The 16,364-nt window shown below is 38.8% G+C and overlaps 1 protein-coding gene across 1 annotated transcript in view; it reads left to right on the plus strand.

The window, feature by feature from the left end:
• Nucleotides 1-16,364, plus strand: part of CCDC141 (coiled-coil domain containing 141) — a 206,288-nt gene that overhangs the window by 115,706 nt on the left and 74,218 nt on the right. Inside the window, exon 8 of the mRNA XM_082657911.1 lies at nt 11,240-11,412. Coding sequence (XP_082514037.1) covers nt 11,240-11,412 — 173 coding nt within the window. The remainder of the gene's footprint in view (nt 1-11,239; nt 11,413-16,364) is intronic.

A 16,364-nucleotide genomic window follows, 5' to 3' on the forward strand; every position in this document is an offset into this window, starting at 1 on the left:
CAGCTCCCTCCCACTGGTGCAGGTCCCATCCCTATTCTTTTGTCTCTGTTTATTCTTTTTTCTTTTGCCCTACCCAGGTACCCAGGTACGTGGGGGAGTTTCTTGCCTTTTGGGAGGTCTGAGGTCTTCTGCCAGCGTTCAGTAGGTGTTCTGTAGGAGCTGTTCCACGTATAGATGTATTTCTTTTTTTTTTTTTTTTTTTTTTTGCTAGATGTATTTCTGATGTATCTGTGGGGAGGCAGGTGATCTCCGCGTCTTACTCTTCTGCCATCTTCTATTTTTAGTTTTTTGAGGAACCCTCCATACTGTTTTCCATAGTGGCTGCACCAGTTTACATTCCCACCAACAGTGCACAGGAGTTCCCTTTTCTCCACATCCTCACCAACTTTTGTTATTTGTGGCCTTTTTGATGATGGCCATTCGAACAGGTGTGAGGTGATATCTCATTGTAGTTTTGATTTGCATTTCTCTGATGATTAGTGGTGTTGAGCATCTTTTCATGTGCCTGTTGGCCATCTGTATGTCTTCTTTGGAAAAATGTATATTCAGGTCTTCTGCCCATTTATTATCAGATTATTTTGATATTGAATTATATCAGCTGTTTATGTATTTTGGATATGAATCTCATATCGATCATACCGTTTCCAAATTCAGTAAGTTGCCTTTTTCTATTGTTGATGGTTTCCTTTTCTGTGTAAAAGTTTTTAAGTTTAATTAGGTCCCAATTTGGTTGTTTTTTTTTTTTTTTTTTTTTTGCTTTTGTTTCCTTTGCCTTTGGAGATAGATCCAAAACAATATTGCTATGATTTATGTCAAAGAGTGTTCTGCCTATGTTCTCTTCCAGGAGTTTTATGATTTCAGGTCATATATTTAGGTCTTTAATCCATTTTGATTTTATTTTTGTATATGGTGTGAGGAAATGTTCTAATCTCATTCTTTTGCATGCAGCTGTTTAGTTTTCCCAGCACCACTTATTAAAGAGACTGTGTTTTATCCACTGTATATTCTTGTCTCCATTGTTGTAGATTAATTGACCATCGGTGTGTGGGTTTATTTCTGGGCTCTCTATTCCGTTCCATTGATCTATGTATCTGTTTTGGGGCTAGTATCATACTGTTTTAATTACGCAGCTTTGTAACATGTAGTCCGAATCAGGGAGCATGATATTTCCAGCTTTGTTCTTTTTTCTCAAGATTTCTTTGGCAATTCAGGGTCTTTTGTGGTTTCATATAAATTTTAGGATTATTTGTTCTAGTTCTGTGAAGAATGTCGTATTGATTACATTAAATCTGTAGATTGCTTTGGGTAGTATAGACATTTTAATAACATTAATTCCTCCAATCCAAGAAAATGGAATGTCTTTCCATTTCTTTGTAGCATCTTCAGTTTCCTTTATCAGTGTTTTGTAGTTTTCAGAGTATAGGTCTTTCACCTCCTTGGTTAAGTTTATTCCTAGGTATTTTATTCTTTTTGATGTGATTTTAAATGAGATTGTTTTCTTGCTTTCTCTTTCTGATAGTTCATTATTAGTGTATAGAAAAGCAACAGATTTATCTGTATTAATTTTGTTTCCTGAAACTTTACTGAATGCTGCTGATGCTTTTCATAAACCAGATTCAAGTGGAGATTGAGCCATGTAACTCAAAGAACCCGTTATATTCCCTTTTCATTTTAGAGTTATCTGCTGCGTTCCGTGAACTATTTGCTAAATCACTTAGCCACAAATACAAGTACGGGTTGATTGTCAACACTGGATGATAGCTGATTGGAGAAGAGTTTCTCTGGTTACCAGATGTTGCTAAGAGTTATGAGGACATGCATGAAATGTGAACATAGCACCTGTTCTCGTAACTCGTCTTGATCCCCTCAAATTTTCATCTTTCATGATTATAGATGATCTCATTTATTATATTTCTAGCATGTTCACAAAAATGAAGCTGTGGTTAATATGTATTGATCACCCAAAATCTATTTATCATTGTTTAGGGAATGTGGTTTGAATCAGAGATAAATATATATATATATTTCAAGAGAAGAACAGTATGAGCCTGTATTTGTATGACAACGATGATTGAACCTTAAGCTGTAAAACATGACTGATGGGTCACAAAGTTTCATTCCCATGCTTTCCATTCCCAGCCATATGATTCCATTGGGGAAAGCAAGCAGGGGAGACCGAGGTCAAAACTACATGGTCTGGTTCTTGGGTGATCAGCCTTAAAGCACAGGTGAAGCAAAAGTTGGGTCAGCCAGAGGAACATAACAGAAGCACTTTGAAATATAATAATTGTTATGGCTTCTACTGCTTCTGCCATCACTGCTGAAAAGTTGATGTCTTTTAAAAAGATGATGTTGCTTTTTTAAGATATTTACAGGGTTACAAAACAGTAATGTCTACAGCAACATTATTGTTTCAGACAAAAACAAAATAATTAAGCACTGAGTTTGATACATTTTTAAAAATTTATATACACACTCTTCTACCTTTTTCAAAATAGATACATTTTAGCCAAGATGTGAGAAACAATTAACTAAAATGGACCAGTTGTACTACAGATTGAAAGAAGAAACTTGTCCAAGTAGAAGATCCAAAAAATATTATCCAGAAGGAATTTGAAGTGACAGAAATGAATTCAAGAAATTAAGCTAATTGTCACTAGACATCAAGGAAAGTATAATTACTTTCAGTTTCATAACTCTTAAGCAGCCTGTCTCCAATTTCTCACTTCCAGAACAACTTCCGTTTCTCTTAGAAAAGCAACTTGCTTTTATTCCCTCCCTTCTTCCACCTTTGCCTTCAGCTAGTATGTTGTCATGCGTCATATGGGTACTTGAGCTAAAGCAGTGAAAGATACAATCCTTGCCTTTAAGACCCCATCAACCTTGTTTAGAGGAGAGACAAGGAAACAGAAGTGTTGTGTGCTGTGGGAAAAGCCATGATGGAGTAAGCCTAGAGCATTAGGGAACACAGAAGAGATCCTTAACCTGACCCAGGGAAAGTGTCAAGCAAGACTTCTCTTAGAGGAGGGACCAGTGAGCTAAATTTGGAAGGCTGGGCAAGAAGGAATTAGGGGAAGGCTACATGGTACAATGTTGTTTGGGGAACCTCAGATAATTTATTTTGCCAGGAGTGTAGGGTATAAGCTGGGAGTGATGAGAGGCAAAAAGTGGTAGAAGAGGCAAGGGGTCAGGAACGGTCTTGAATAGCATGCTAGGAAGTTTCTATCTTATGCTAAACCTGTCCTTAAATATGCAGAGATATTAAGGTCTTGCAAAAATCATCAAGAGGCAAACCTCCTCCTGTAGACGCAGATGATATCTTAATTTAATCTGCTCCTGTGATCCCTCTGAGTATGGTTTCAAAACTCATGGTTTTTGAGCTCAAGGACAGGCTATTTATTTATTTATTTATTTAACATCTTTTTTGGAGTATAATTGCTTTACAATGTTGTGTTAATTTCTGCTGTATAACAAAGTGAATCAGCTATATGTGTACATATATCCCCATATCTCCTCCCTCTTGCATCTCCCTCCCACCCTCCCTATCATGCCCCTCTAGGTGATCACAAAGCACCAAGCTGATCTCCCTGTGCTATGCAGCTGCTTCCCACTAGCTATCTGTTTTACATTTGGTAATGTATATATGTCGATGCCACACTCTCACTTCGAGGGACAGGCTATTTAAACCACAGTAAACATTTGATAAAGATGGCTAAACTGTTAACATACAATTATTAAATATCTATCTAAAATAGAAAAAATATCAAAATCAAGGAATACCTTTAACATCTTATATTTCTCATGAAAGCCCACAACTCAATCTACATTTAATAGTCTTATCATCAAGACAGTCAGTTTTGTTGTCACTCACTCATGAATATCTTTCACAATAAAGCTATCAACTGAATTCTAAGGTATGAATGTATTAATTTGTTTCCCTTCTATGCATAATTTCAGTCTGTTGCTCCCTCCATTGGCAGTAAGTATATTCTTCCTTGTATTACAGATATTTCTGGGTAGATTTACTTCCCTTTGCTAAATTAAAATTCCTTCAGGGTAAGTAACATGTCAATTTTACTTTGTGTTCCCCAGAACACCTAGAACAGTGTCTTCCAGGTAGCAGATGCTCAATAATTATTTGAATGAGTTAAAGCAATGGAATATTAGAAACTGTGGAGGTTCAAGGCCAACTAACTACATTATATTGTTCATAAGAGATTATATTGATCCAAGGTAGTTGGGATTAGATCATTTTGAAAGAGAAGAGATTAATTACTTTAATACACAGGAAGACAAATTTCAAGTTCATTCTCCGTGTCATAGCTGAGAAGGAGGGTAGTGATGTAGAAAGAGACTTGTCATCACCCATATCACCTCCTCTGAGAGGTCTTCAGGCAGCATTCATTGCTTATTTCTTATTATTCCCATAGTATTTCTCTGTGGTCCTTAGAGAGAGATTGTTTTAATCATCTTTATGACACCGAGTGTTCAAAACATTTTGTTGAATGAATGAATAAATGATTGGCCATGTGACGAATCAATTTACATTTTGAGCTTGAGTTTACTCTTTTCTAAAATGGTCTAACACCTTGACGGGGTGACCTTGAGAGTCCTGCGCTCGGAGTGGCAGGTGACGTTGATGAGGACGTCATCTGCCACTGGCCTTGAGCTGGCTCAAGGTCCTCGCCAGCTCTGACGTGCTGTCCTTCTTTGATTTTACTATATACACATACATATTTTTTTCTGTTTGTTGCTTTAAGAACTAACCCTGCTCGAGAGTATTTTCTTTAGCTAGTTTAAAAAGAAAAAAAATATTTAATAAACAAGTATGTGGCCAAATGCAGTGCTGAAGAGACAGTCATCATATAGCTTTATAATTTTTTTTCCTGCTTCTGAGTGTCATCTGACAAGGCCGATAGCCTTATTCTGTTGGGTTTCTGCTTTGGGGTATGGTTTGATTGCCTTGGTTTGTCATGGGGAAGAGATATTCTTAAGGAGCTACCTCCGTGTAAGTGAACTCCTGGAGAAAGTGAGTTTGCCTTTCAATCAACTGTATCACCCAACAGGAAAAAAAATAAAAATAAATAAAATGGTCTAACAATTCTACTTCAGGGAACATTCAGTAATGAAAGTAATGAAAGTTCTTAAAATCCGTGATAAATGTACACAATCTTTGCAGGGGAGAATTGGAGTGTAAATAAATAAATGGAATTGTGGAGTATTAAGTGAATATATAGAAACATTTGCTAGGATGACACTTTTGTAACATAATATAATGGATTTTGGAGCCAGGCTGCCTAGGTATGAATCTGGTCTCAGACATTTATTAGCTCTGTGACCTTGGGCAGTTACTTAACTTTCCTGTGCATCTGGCTTTCTAATCTGTAAGATAGAAATAACAATTATATGTACGTCACAGAGTCCTTGCTTTATCTAAATGAGTTAATACATGACTAGTGCATAGAACAGCCAAGCACTCCTGCGTGCTAGCCATCATTTGTCATTATATATGCATTTAATACTGCACTCGCCACTCTAACATGACCTCAGTGCTTTTGTTCATTTTCATACCTGCTCCATAGATTTCAATAAACGTTTGTTGAATAAATGAAAAAAAAGTGCTTTGCACATTGCAAATGGACGTATTCCATGTTAATATTCCCAAGATCATCCTAAAACCATTTGGGTCAATTTATGTAAAAGAAAACCAGAAATTATAAAGTGACTAGCTGGCTAAAGTTCTACTTATGGGTCTAGTTTATATATCTCTAAGATGGACTCATCTCAGAAAAAGTAAGAAATGGTCAATATATAAAGTTCCTCTGATTCCTTGTTAATCAAAGGCTTCAGATACATTCCACTTTCAATCCCAAACGCCTTCTTGTCCAGTGTTTTTTTTAGCTTTTCAAATTGTGAGGTAAAACCCTGCTTTAGGTACTTGTGATTTTAAACACCTCTCAGTAACATCACCGATCGACCTTGTAACACTTGTAACACGGAGGGAGTTCTGGGGACCAGATGCAACAACTTTGAAGAGGCAAGGAATAAGCCAGAGCAGTAGTAGGAGGCAGCAAGTATGAGGAGCTGAAAATTACATCACCCTGTTGCCCCCGTCTTCATGGCATTTGAAATCTTGGACAGGACCTGAATTAGGAATCAGCTTGCCAAAGTGGGAGCCACCAGAAGTTATCTCAGGTAATGTTTAGGAAAAGACACTGAAGCTTTGGGTCTTTTAAAAAACTAAACCCAGAGGAAAATTGAATCTCTGCAGATAGTGGAGTTCAGTGCTCTAATTAGAAGCTGAGTTAAGTTTTGCATCCTTGGTAATTATAAAGGTTCTGACCAAACTCATTCTCCAGCCTTGGGATTCGTGAAAGGAAATGTTCAGGGTTCTACAGTGGTTTTTGTTTTCTTTCTTTTAATGTTGATTCTCTTCAAATTAGTCAGGAAGTAAACAATATTACTTATTAAACATCTTTGTGAAACAGCACGATATAAGAATTATGCTGCATGATTCATGGTTCCTGCTAAACATATTAATCTCATAGATGTTTTTAAAGGAATCAAATGTGCCAAGTCTTGGTATCATCTCTGTGTGATGTGGTGCAACCTGCTTGGGATCCTGTGCTTCACAAGGGAAAAAGGAAAGAGATTTATTAGCATCTTAGAACACAAAACCTAAGCAACTCCTTGCTCTTTCCCAAGCCAGGGCCAAAAGAGCTGATTCATCTCCTCCTTGTCTGCTTGAGAACTGAGTGGTGCCATGTAAAATGGTCAAGAAGAGCTAGAACCCAGAGGGAGAGACTATTATCCTTGTGCCTGTATCCTTGTTTATTCCAGTCTGCTCATAAAACCTCTATTTGACCTTCACACAAGGTTTGAAGAAAGAGGGGGATGTGAAGGACAAAAACCTAAACGTAAACTATGAATTCCAAAGGTGTTGATGTGGAGGCCACAGCGTTCTTGCTGGAAATAACCTGTTCTGTACCATGTGTGCAACAAAGAGACTCTTTCCAGGCCGGATCCAGTATATCAGGTTCCTTACGGATCTGGTAAATACACAGGCAGTCAGTTCTATTCTGGGGGTAGATTAAGTGAGAACAATGATACTTAGATCATTTTCTATGTGGGAATAAGAGAAACAAGCTTTGCATATGATTCAGACAATCACAGACAGTAGAATCTTGAAAGAGGTCTCCTCTTAAAATTAAGAAATTTAACTATATCTGTGTCTGTAGATTATTCCCATTAGGGTTAAGTTAGGATTAAGGGTAAGGAATCAGCTCTCTTACAGCATCCAGCCCATCTTACCTATAGTAGATCTTTGTAAATATATTCGTTGAGCTAATGAAGGAAAGAAATCGCTCACCTCCTTTCTACTGCTATAGTTCTCTTAAGTGTGACACGAAGAGGAATTCATAAATACTTTCCTGACACTTTGATATTTCTGAGAAAAAGCTCTGGAAGAAAATCTGGCTATTTTAATTCTAAGTTATGGGTTATACTGGTCCTTGATCTACCACCTCCTCCTTCTAGTGAATGTTTAGCTCTTCAATTTATTTCCGTGCCATTAGGAAATGATACTTTTATGACAACCTTCAGGAATAGGGTGGAGTCACATCACACATGCGTTTAATGTGCAAGTGGCTTTAGAATCTAACTCCTATGAAGATGAGATGAGTGACCAAGGATCTGAGAGTAGCAGCTGTTCAGTGGGGACACAAGGAGAAAAAGCCACGTAGGATGAGTGACAGGCAGCAGGTGGCCATGCTCTTCTCAGTGATTTTTCAAAGATGTGTCTGATCAATCAAGATTTAGAGTAAGAACCAGCAAATATTTTCTGAGTACTTACTACATTTCCACCATCGTGCCCTTGTTACTTTCATATGTTTTCCTTCTTCAATTCTCAACAATAAATATGATATTTACTAAGGTTATAATGGCTTAATATTAAGATAGAATGGACTTAAACTTACAGGCAAGACAAAGCACTTTTGAAGTCTGTATCCCTTCCGCATTCACAGTAAGAACTTGAGAATTATCTTAAAGGAAGAATGAAGTGAATGTCCTGACATCTAAGTATAGATTTATCCTTATTTCTTCCTTTATCCTAGCTCGGTGGCTCTCAGTCCTAGGTGTGAGTATGTATTACTATAAGCATATATTAAACTTTAAGCATGACTTAAGGGAGTTCATGATTATTTTGACTACACCAGATTTTTACTTTAGGCACTGGCTTTAAAACTAACCCTTGATTAACAAGGGACTCCAATTTATTCAAAATAAGCAATAAAATTAAAAATATAAAACAAAATTCCAGAAACAGTGGTTATTGCCTAGTGGTGTTTCAGTGTGTTATGGAAAGATCCAGGAAGCAATTCAAATCATCTTTTCTAACATCAGCATCTTGAGACATTTGGCTCTGTTGCCAACTGCAGGAAAGAAAAAGGATCAGATAAGGAAGAGTTCTTCAGGTTCGAAGTTTCTTTAATAAAGCTATCTTTCTTTTACAGTCCTACAAACATAAGAGAAATAGCTCAATCTTTCTCTGTATCCTTTCTCACCTGTAAGAAGGAAAAGTAGACACTGTTTACAAAAAGTAAGTTTTTAAATCCTACCTTTTCCACCTAAGGTTAACGGTCTTCTTGGAAATGCCCCTCTCTCATAAGCCTGCCACAGAAATCCTTTGCTACATAGCACTATAGCCCAGGATTTAAGAGCAGAGCCCTCGGGGCCAGACAGATTGAGTACAAATACCAAATCTGTCCCTTAGCACAGGTATGACTTGGTGAAATTTATTTAACTTCTCTGAGACACAGTTTCCTCAGTCATATAAGGGGATAATTTCTTGCTGCCTCCCATGGCTCTTAAGAACAATATGCCTGGAACTCAGCAGACGATCAGGAATATTTGTTGACAAAATGAAAAGTAATTGTGAAACACGAAGTAGAGAAGAAGCACATAGTTCTCATTAAACTGTAGTGATTATTTGTATTATTTCCTATCTACTAAATAAATGGGAATGAATTTGCTTTATACACTCTCAGTAAATGCAGATTCAGAAGACATGAGGACATTGGTGGGAAAACAGAATCTCAACATATAAGTCACATGACAGTATCTGAAAGATTTCATTTGTAAATTCAAATCTTGTCCAGTTCCAATTCTGCCATTAAAACTCACTCCCTTTGGTGTGGAGAAAAGGGAACCCTCCTAATGTTGGTGGGAATGTAAATTGGTACAGCCACTATGGAGAACAGTATGGAGGTTCCTTAAAAAACTAAAAATAGAGTTGCCATCTGATGCAGCAATCTCACTCCTGGGCATATATCCAGACAAAACTATAATTTGAAAAGATACATGCACCCCAATGTTCATAGCAGCACTATTTACAATAGCCAGGTCATGGAAACAACCTAAATATCCACTGACAGATGAATGGATAAAGAAGATGTGGCACAGATATACAATGGAATATTACTCAGCCATAAAAAAGAATGAAATAATGCCATTTACAACAATGTGGATAGACTTAGAGATTATCATACTAAGTGAAGTAAGTAAGAAAAAGACAAATATCATATGATATCACTGATATGTGGAATGTAAAATACGACACAAACGAACTTATCTATGAGACAGAAACAGACTCAAAGACATAGAGAATAGACTTGTGGTTACCAAGGGGCAAGGGGGGTGGAGGAGGGAAGGACTGGCAGTTTGGGATTAGCAGATGCAAACTATTGTATATAGCATGGATAAACAAGTTCTTACTATATACACAGGGAACTATATTCAATATCCTGTGATAAACCGTATATATATATATAATTGAATCACTTTGCTGAACAGCAGAAATTGACACAACATTGTAAATCAACTATACTTCAATGAAGTTAAAAAAAAACAAAAAACAACTCACTCCCTTCAAAGTTGGCCAGGTGCAGAGGTATGGGTGCTGTTACACAGGTCCACGGCTGTAACCTCTACATTTGGCTTAAACTGTGTTCCCTCAGCATCAACCCAGCCTTGCTCCCCTCTCTGGTCTCTCTCAGTTCTCAGTGGTAGTCGACTCACGAGACCATTGCTCTCATTGTGGGGTCTTCCTAGTTCACCTGGTGGCCCCCTGATGAGCTCACTGGCTTCCACTGTAACAACCCAGGAAGGCTAGGCTTCACGCCCCTGCTGACGGTGGCCCAGTCAAGCTTCCTGGGATAGGACTGTTCTTCAGAGTGGTGTGGAACACCCTGTAAGGTGGCTTCTTCCAGTACAGCCAGAGGGCAACGTGGCAAGAGCTCCCTTGCTGTTCATCTTCTCTTCAACTTACCTAACTCATCTCCTGCTCTCCAGGCCGAAGTTCACAGGTGGGCTATCAGGGACCTATGAAGACCATGGCACTCTGATCTCTCTTTTCCTCATATTGCCACAGTCTTCTTTTACTGCTTTTATATCATATATTCCCCCTTCTTAATGCCAACTAGGCCTCTACTGTGTTCATTCTATAAGCTTAATCCCCCATACCTGGTTGTTGATCTGCTAATAAAGGAAGAAAATAAAGAAATTCAAAAATCTTCTCTCAAGACAGTATCTTGGTTTGCAAGGTGATGTTTCTTCCCGCATAATCCTGTTTTACATGTCAGAAGCTAAATATTACCTTGGTCTTAGTCCCTGCACTGTTTCAGAACCAAATTCCAATCTTCTCTATAGACAGATGGATGCCTTGGATGGAGCAGGTAGAAGATCTTTTACTCAGAAAGGCAAGGGACAAAAGTCCCAAAATTTTTTGAATACTTCCCCATGGTGTCTCAGGTTCAAAGTGCAATTTATTGGGAATTTTTTTAAAAGAAGATTACAGAGATGTTCAGGTTATGAAAGTCTGCATAATATTTTTAAAACATCTCACCCGTTAGTTGTATCCAGTACAGAATGTGCAAAAAATAAACCTGGCTCTCCAAATTTTATATAGTTATAACTGTGTTGTATAGGTACATTCTCAATGTAAACCATTTTGGTAATTTTATGGGGTTGACATTTATCTGTGCTGAACTAAACTACGATCAGTTTCCCTAAACGGAGCCTTAAAGCTACACAGCTATTTTCTAAGCCTCAGATTGTTGTTTTTGGTTATGAGCAAACCAATAAATTGAACAGGCTGGTTTAATCTCTAGTATTTTGTGTGCACATTGATGTAGACTTTAAACTAGATGAGCAGAAAATGAAAGTATGTTTTCTTTGGCAGGCATTTGATGTACTTGGAAGAGTTGAAGCTTACCTTAAGCTCCTTAAATCAGAGGGTTTAAGTCTGCCTGTCTTGGCAGCGAGGCATGAGGAATTACACAGAGAAATTAAAGACTGCACAGCTGATGCTTTGCAGGAGGGACAAGCCTTAATCAACCAACTAGCCTCCTGCAGGTAAGTGAAGTCTATTTCTTCCTCAGTGTGACAAGCTTTTTCACAGTTTCCACAGTCTGTTAAAAAATAAGTTGCATGATTTTTTTTCCCCTACTTCTGATGTTTTACTGCATTATGACATGGCTTAAAAGTATCTATTGAATTTTGGTCAACAGTAATTCAGAACACAGCATTGCTCATCCAGAAGTGAGGCTATATTCTGACCTGAGGACCTGAAGATGCTAAAGCTTTCTTTCTATGAGTTTCTGAGGAGGGAGGAGGGAAAGAACAAAAGAAGAGACAGAACTTTCCTTCTGTATACTTTTTATATCCTAGCATCTCCGTGGGATTTCTTCCTCCCTTTTAATTCGTAAGCCTTGAGTCTACTCTGTCCCTTTGTTGCTTTCTGGAAAAAATAAAGTTCTAGAATTCTCTTTCATTTATGAGCTTGATGGCTCACCAAGCAAAACCCTAAGTAAAAGATGACATTATTATTAATTAATAATAATTACATTTTTAAAAATTGAGAGCCCACCACATGCCTGGCACTGTCTCAACAGCTTTAGAAGCATTATCCCATTAATCCTCACAGCAACTCTACAAGGCATAGAATATACTATTAATGCTCTCTTTTTACAAGCAACTGAGACACAGAGAGGTTAAGTAACTTGCAAAAGGTCACGCAGCTGGTTAGTTCGTGGCAGAGCCAGAATTTGAATTCAAGTGCATGGATCCAGAGTAATGGTCTAGTGCATCCTAGACCACCTGCTCTTAACCAGTGTGCTAGGGTGGGTTGTTTTTATGAGCACATTCAGTGATTATATCAGTGTGATATACTCTGGTATATCTTAGAGATGGGTGGGAATGAGGAGAGAGAAGGACCTTGAGAAGCAGAAAGAGAATGCAGTGAGAACGTATGATCAAGAATAGGGATTGGAAGACAAAATGGAGATGACAGAAAGAGCAGATGATGGAACAGATACTGACTAGGAAGAAATGATGGCAGGGCTTATGTTTTGACAGAGAGAGACAAAAAAAATTCTGCAAATGGGGTAAGCCCTGTTTTTATCTTCCATATCCACAATCCCCTTGAAACTCAAAGACATTCAATTTGAGGAACAATGAAATAGGTCAAATGTGGTAAAAATTATTTTATTTCTATTTAAACCCTCATTCTGCTCTATTTTAGACATGCTTACAAGTGTTGATTTGGTAAATTTGGGTTTAGGGAATTTTCTTTTCAGAAGATAATCTGAGTCCAGACAGATACATTTAACCAGGGCTTTGGGACCATGCAAAGTCAAGATCAGAAATAATCCAAGATATTCCAGCAGGAGCTAAAAAGCTGAGGCTATGAAAAGGGCAAATAATTCTCACCTTTGGAAAACTAACAATAGCTGTAGTTACTAAGTTTCCCTACTTTGGCTCCATGTCATGCATCAGGTAATGGTGTGTCCACTGGGCTCTAGGAGAACCAGTGTGCTCATGTCTGGCCCCTATCGGTATGAGAGCTCCTTTCTTCCCTCCCCTGCTACAGGTCCAGTCTTCTAGAATGTATAAGAATCTTGGACCAGGCAGAAGATATCCTATGGGGTGCCTGGACTTGTTGTGCCTGGACTCAGTGTACCTGTTTGACATTGATCTGAGTCACGTGATGATGGATTAAGTGGTGAGGTCTCCAGTTGTAATTGGTCTCATGTCAGTTTAGTAAGTAGGTCTCAAAGCACAGATACATACTATTTCTCTGTTCAGGCCACTCTTTACTTGTGGTACTTTCCCTGACCTTAGACAGTTTCCTTTCATGCGTGGGTGGATCAGGAAGCAGCCAGAGACCCCTCCCCAGATCTGAAGATCTGTCACTGACACGCTGCCCCAGAAATTCTAGATGCCTTGGCCTCCCCTAAGTCTGATCTCTGTATCTTCAAAACAGTACATCCTTTGAACTCTGTTTTGTTCCACTTCCCTGAGCTTTGGTCTGGAAATTACCTCCCAGACAGCAGGCTGATGCAATCATAAGGCTCACCTCATTCATTTCCCTTCTCTCAGGGATGACTGTCCTGTGCTACCTGTCCTTCAATGTCTGAGTTGTTTAAGGCATGAGGGTAAATCCAGTCCCTGCTTCTTGACCAGAAACTGAAGTTCCGTATTTAGTTTTGATGCTTAAGTCTTAAGAGTAGGAAAGCTGGTCACAACATATTACTGCTAAACTTTATCCTGTTTGTTCTAATCAGTAATGCTTTATTTTCAATACTTAAATATAAGAGAAGTGCTTTTATTTTACATTACACTCTATTTTCAGGATTCTAGTGATTCTTTTTGGCCATCCATTTTGTTGGGGTTTTTTTGTTTTTTTTTTTTTTGCGGTACGCGGGCCTCTCACTGCTGCGGCCTCTCTCGCTGCGGAGCACAGGCTCCGGACGCGCAAGCTCAGCAGCCATGGCTCACGGGCCCAGTCGCTCCGCGGCATGTGGGATCCTCCCAGACCGCAGCACGAACTCGTGTCCCCTGCATCGGCAGGCGGACCCTCAACCACTGCGCCACCAGGGAAGCCCTGGCCATCCATTTTGTAATGGTCGACATGTTTGTTTACTTAGCTAGTCTCTTTCTTTTTGCCTTCCTTGCTCCTTCTAGTCTTAAATTTTACATATATATTGCTTTTCAAAGGGACATCTATAGTTCTGTTCGTCAGGTTGCAGACTGAGTCTTAATAGAAGAAGCAATAGTTAGGGACTATTTCAAGAAACTTGAATTAATGGTAGGTAACTGGATTAAAGAAAGAAAAGTTAGCAGTGTGATTTCTGTCAACATCCTAGATATATGAGCGTTCATAGTAGTTCCAAGGTGTTTGGTTGCCCTGAGATTTCACAATATTTTACAAATCAATACTATTTCCGTTTTGCAGGAGGAACTGAAGGTAAAGTGCAATTGTTACTTGGCAAAGGACATTTTTGATTCAGAGGGTAGATGTAGAATAGAAATCCATTAGAAGCTGAATTGAAACGCATTAGAATCTCAGTCGCAAACCAGAGACACACATAGTCACTGACCTCAATCCCATGCATACCATTTGGGACTTGCTTCCCTTCCTCATCTAATGATTTATCTGTCCAACGACCTGGGTCACCACCATGGGAGAGAAGCAGAAGGAGATTTCAAGTTGCAGCCACAGCTGGAGTGAAGGTGGAGTTTAGAATAATGACAATGGAAATAAACATAAATTCCACAGAGAAAAGTATGTGTTACTGAACATCACAATGGCTTCCTAGACTTCTGAATGCCAGCCACACTACTAGGACACAAAACACTAAAATTCCTACTATCAGACATTTGAAAACTGGTGTGGATAAGAAGCTTAGGACTTAGTATCAAAGGAGTTTTTTTTTTGTTTGTTTTTTTTGTTTTTTTATTTGCGGTACGCGGGCCTCTCACTGCTGTGGCCTCTCCCGCCGCGGAGCACAGGCTCCGGACGCGCAGGCCCAGCGGCCATGGCTCACGGGCCCAGCCGCTCCACGGCACGTGGGATCCTCCCGGACCGGCGCACGAACCCGCGTCCCCCACATCGGCAGGCGGACTCCCAACCACTGCGCCACCAGGGAAGCCCTCAAAGGAGTTTTATTTCATGCATTCTGAGAGCCAAAATAATGCCATGCATTTAACTTCTCTGAACCTCAGTTTCCTTATCGGTAAAATGGAAATATGCATTTTATAGAGGATGTTTTAATCAAATGCGATAACACCACTCTGGCATATAGAAAGCGCCTGATAAATAACTGGTTCACTTATTTATTTACCTTCTATACAAAGAGTTTTAAAAGCAAAATATTAAGAGTTACATGGTTGCTTCATATGACTACGGCAGTCAGCTGTACCAAATCATATTCATTTTCACTAACTGGGGAAGGTTATATTAGAAATAGAGCAGATAAACATTTATCTTGAGGTAATAAAGGTAAAATTTAGTACTGGGGCAGATAGGAATTTCAGAGACCCTTAGATCTAATTTTTTTCCAGTTAGTTAATAAAATAGGACTTCAGAAGTTCACATTTATCTAAGATGAAGCTTCCCAGTAAATCTGAGAACTTTGTAGTTATTTTAGGAACAGATCCACACTGTTTTTCTAACCTGGAATCAAATACCTTTGAAATTGGAGCAGCCTCACAGGATAAATGATGATTATTTACATGTTTCCTTGCCCTTCTGTTTCCTCCCTAATGCTCAGGTGATAATTCTGAGTCATTGTTAAATTGTTTATTATCTTTTCAGAGTGTGATATCCGTGACATAACCTAAGTACACTTTAACATCAAAGGCATTTTAGCGCATTCGTTTGCATTTAGTTATGATGCGAGTTACCTATCATGGGATCTGATAATGGTCAAACCAGGCTTACGGTGAGGTTGAAAGCTCTGGATTCCGGCCCCCTCACCTCCTCTTAGGCCTTGCTTGGCATCATCTCTGAGCACTGAGTGTAAAGGTAGCCCAAAGGTACCCTGCTGCCAAGCAGGATAATGCATTTATTAAGCCACAGGAAGCTGTGGTGATTGGAAGTGCTGGGTCGGAGACCTTGTGTGAGGGTGAAGTTTTCCATAATTGGGCAAAAACGAGGAACCTCCTTTTTTGTGTTCTCAGTGAGCTACCAGTTCAGAACTCAAAAACAAGGAAACCATAAACAAAAGACAACCTATGAACTGGGAAAAAACGTTTGCAAATAATGAGATCAACAAGGGCTTAATTTCTAAAATATACAAACAGCTCATATAACTCGATAACAAAAAAACAAACAACCCAATCGAAAAATGGGCAGAAGACCTAGATAGACATTTCTCCAAAGAAGACATACAGATGGCCAACAGGCACATGAAAAGATGTTCAACATCGCTAATTATTAGAGAAATGCAAATCAAAACTCCAATTAGGTACCACCTCACACCATTCAAAATGGCCGTCATTTAAAAAGTCTACAAATAACAAAT

The sequence above is a fragment of the Grampus griseus genome (assembly GCF_964374135.1).
Source record: "Grampus griseus genome assembly, chromosome: 7".
NCBI lineage: Eukaryota > Metazoa > Chordata > Mammalia > Artiodactyla > Delphinidae > Grampus > Grampus griseus.